Source organism: Pistacia vera, unplaced genomic scaffold (genome assembly GCF_008641045.1).
Source record: "Pistacia vera cultivar Batoury unplaced genomic scaffold, PisVer_v2 Contig872, whole genome shotgun sequence".
Classification (NCBI taxonomy): domain Eukaryota; kingdom Viridiplantae; phylum Streptophyta; class Magnoliopsida; order Sapindales; family Anacardiaceae; genus Pistacia; species Pistacia vera.
Window position 1 is genome coordinate 195251 of NW_022196748.1, and position 3792 is coordinate 199042.

Genomic DNA, 3792 nt, shown 5'->3' on the forward strand with positions numbered 1-3792 from the left:
GTAGGCTTACTAACACCTTTTCAACAATTCTTTTATCACTTATCTCTTCCCCTAACAACCTTATCTTGTTAACTACATTCATTAATCTATCTACATACTCTTTAACCACTTCAGCCTCTTGCATTTTCAATGTCTCAAACTCTCTCCTTAGGTTCAAGACTTGCATGTTTTTGGTTTGGGTGCTTCCTCTAAATTATTCCTTAAGCTTGTCCCAAGCCTGCTTTGCTATCTCACAAGCCATTATCCTTGTGAAAACTTGATCGGTGACTGCAACATGTAAATGGGACAAGGCTCTTGGAGCTTTTGCAGTCTCCTCTTCATGGAGTCTTATCTGGTTCAGGGTTGGGTTTGGTCCCAACTGTGGTGGTTGTTTCTCTTCTTCAACATACTGCCATAGACTCTAACCTCTCAAGTAAGCCATCATCTTCACAGCCCACATATGGTACTGTTCCCCATTGAAGGTTGGAGGCAAGAGTGAGGCTGAACTTGTTGCCATGAAGTCTGTCTTCGGTGAGGTAAGGGCTGACAGAGAGTGTGCAAGGATGGAGGTTTTGCAGGCCCCTTAAGATCAAGATGGAGCTCTGATACCACTTGTTGGTTTTATGAGCATGAATGTGGTCTTACGGGAGAGAAAAGGATGAAAAACAAGAAAAGAGCTGAAATATTGCATTACATTAAACTGAAAAATTACAGCAGACATATATACATGACAGACACTATTGCACCTAACCATAAAACATATTTTAGTCCAAAATGGCTTCCTAACCACACAAACTTAGCAACTTTGATTACATCACATTAATTTGATACAAAGTTGACAACCTAAATACATGCTGAACTCACCAAAATACATCACTTCAGCATGCCTACAGAACAACTACGTGAACTGCTCCAGACCAGATTTTCAAACTTCAGCCTTTTCTTTTGCCTCCAGAACAGCTCCAGTTTAATCCAAAATAATGCTTCAAGCAAAATATCACTTCTTTGAACACAAGTATCATTTGATTTCCAGGGTTTGAGAGGTACAATTAGGAATTAGCTCTTCTCTGCTTAAATTGCATGATTTAAGTTATCTAGACTTGAGTTTCAATGATTTTGGTGGAAGTCAAATCCCTAAGTTCATTGGTTCCCTCAGCAAATTGACTCACCTTAGTCTCTCTTCTAGTAATTTTGGTGGACCAATTCCTCGTCAGCTTGGAAATCTTTCAAGTTTGCAATTTCTGGACCTTGGCGATAATGATGGTTTATCTAGTATTGGAAACCTTGAGTGGCTTTCTCACCTTTCTTCTTTGAGTTATCTTGACCTGACTTATAGCAACCTTAGTAAATCCAGTGATTGGTTTAAGGTAGTTAACAAGCTCCCTTCCCTGAGAACCTTGATTCTGCAGGATTGTAATCTTCCACCGATCATTTCTTCCCCTCTGTCACTTGTCAATTCTACATCTCTTCTGCACCTCGATCTCGGTTCCAACAATCTCACTTCCTCAATGTATCCCTGGTTGTTCAACTTTAGTAATAATCTTGGTTATCTTGACCTTAGCCATAACCAATTACAAGGTTCCATTCCTGACACTTTTGGACACTTCACTTCGCTAACAGTGCTCGATCTTTCTTATAATCACCTTGAAGGTGGAATTCCAGAATCCTTTGGGAATATGTCTCGCTTACATTCATTAGGTCTGGAGAATAATAATCTTGGAGGAAAACTCCCGAAGTCTATTCGAAACTTAATTGGTGCGTGCACTGAAAGCACTCTGACGGGCTTGGACTTGAGTGACAATAAATTCATAGGTTCAGTGTCTGCTCTGTCAAGATTTTCGTCCTTAGTAGAACTACTTCTTCAACAGAATCTTTTGAATGGAACCTTAACCAAAAGCATTGGACTCCCGTACAAGCTTGAGGTTTTGGTTCTTCGTGAGAATTCATTGGAAGGTGAAATCACAGAAGCCGTTTTCTCAAATCTCTCCAACTTAAAAATTTTGGACTTGGCTGGTAACTCTCTTGTCTCTGAACTGAGACCTGACTGGATTCCTCCTTTTCAACTGCACACTATAAGTCTTGCCTCTTGCAAGATAGGGCCTCATTTCCCAAAATGGCTTCAAACTCAAAAACGTCTTAGAGCTCTATATATTTCCAATGCTGGAATCTCAGATATTTTACCTGAATGGTTTTGGGATCTATCCCTTGAATTAAGAGAATTAAATCTCTCTCACAATCAGATCAAGAGTAAACTTCCAAATTTATCTTTGAAATTTAATTCTTCTTTAATTTCGGCAATAGATTTTAGTTCAAATCATTTTGAGGGTCCAATTCCAACACTTCCTTCACTTATATCTTTTGTGAATCTATCCAAAAATAAGTTTTCGGGAACGATTTCTTCCTTATGTTTCGCTATTGAGAATTTGGTTTTCATCGACATCTCCAGTAACCTGCTATATGGAGGGGTTCCAAATTGTTGGAAGCAATCCAATTACTTAATGATAGTTAATTTTGCAAACAACAATTTCTTCGGGAAAATTCCAGACACGATGGGCGCCCTAAGTAATCTTCAAACATCGAGTTTACGCAATAATAGCTTCTCTGGAGAATTGCCTTCGTCTTTAAAGAATTGTACAGAACTAAGAATGCTAGATTTAGAAAAGAACGCATTATCAGGAAGGATACCAGAGTGGATAGGGGAAAGCCTGCAAGATTTAATTATTCTTAGTCTGCAATCCAACAGATTTTTTGGAAACATTCCTCTCCAGATATGCCGTCTAGCAAATATTCAGATCTTGGACCTTTCTTTAAACAATATTTCAGGAACTATACCAAAATGTTTCAACAATTTTTCTGCCATGACTGACGAATGGGATACCAGTGCCACCATCACTACCGACTATATCCCCTATGTTGGTTATGAGTTCGGGGGCCATGAGTATTTTGACAATGCAGTGTTGACATGGAAAGGATGTAAAAGCGAGTTCAAGAATATTCTAGGATTGGTAAAGATCCTTGACCTTTCAAGCAATAGACTAAGTGGAGAAGTTTCTAGAGAGATTATGAGCCTTACAGGATTGGTTGGCTTGAACCTTTCTAGAAACAATTTGAGTGGAGAAATCACTTCGAAAATTGGTGATTTAAAATCATTGGATTTCCTTGATTTATCAAGAAAACGGTTTTCTAGTGAAATTTCTCCAACCCTTTCACTAATAAGTGGTCTTAGTGTCCTCAATCTTTCAAATAACAACTTGTCAGGCAGAATACCATCAAGCACCCAACTCCAAAGCTTCAATTCCTCAGCGTATGGGGGGAATCTCGGTTTGTGTGGGTTGTCACTTCCAACTAAGTGTCCAGTGATGAACCAGCTCAAGGTCTAGCCACTAATAATGGAGGAAAAGAGGACACTGACTCTCCAAAAGACGACCTATGGTTTTATTTGAGTTCGGTAATTGGTTTTGTACTAGGGTATTGGGGAGTCTGTGGGACTTTATTGTTCAAAGCTTCATGGAGACATGCCTACTTCAATTTCTTGATTGATGTGAAAGATTGGCTCTATGTGACAGCAGTTGTCAGTATCTCCAAACTGCGAACAAGACTTAGTTTCTAAATCTCAAGTCCTTTCAATTTAGTGCTTTTGTGTAATTATTACAACATGTCTACATAATTTTCTTTTGAATTGTGACTTGTAAAAGGGAGGGGATTGCTGCCTCTTCCGTCTCTCTCTGCTTATTGAATAACAAGTACAATATGGAAATGCAATTTGGTATTTATTTTCATGGTATATATATATATATTCAATTTCTAAACATT

The 3792-nt window shown here is 38.6% G+C and overlaps 1 protein-coding gene across 1 annotated transcript; it reads left to right on the forward strand.

Moving 5' to 3' along the window:
• The first annotated feature begins 280 nt into the window (after window positions 1–280).
• Window positions 281–3359, forward strand: LOC116119088 (receptor-like protein EIX2). The gene is made up of 4 exons (XM_031405042.1): window positions 281–346; window positions 462–515; window positions 1013–1022; window positions 1078–3359. The coding sequence occupies exons 1-4, from the start codon at window positions 281–283 to the stop codon at window positions 3357–3359; spliced, it is 2412 nt and encodes an 803-aa protein (XP_031260902.1).
• Window positions 3360–3792: the final 433 nt, after the last annotated feature.

What these genes read in the sequence shown, in the direction of transcription:
- LOC116119088 (XM_031405042.1), top strand. Translation starts at nt 281, where the DNA reads ATGGGACAAGGCTCTTGGAGCTTTTGCAGTCTCCTCTTCATGGAGTCT. An exon ending in CTTATCTGGTTCAGGGTTGG is followed by an intron (nt 347 to 461) that starts GTTTGGTCCCAA and finishes TCCCCATTGAAG; the next exon opens with GTTGGAGGCAAGAGTGAGGC.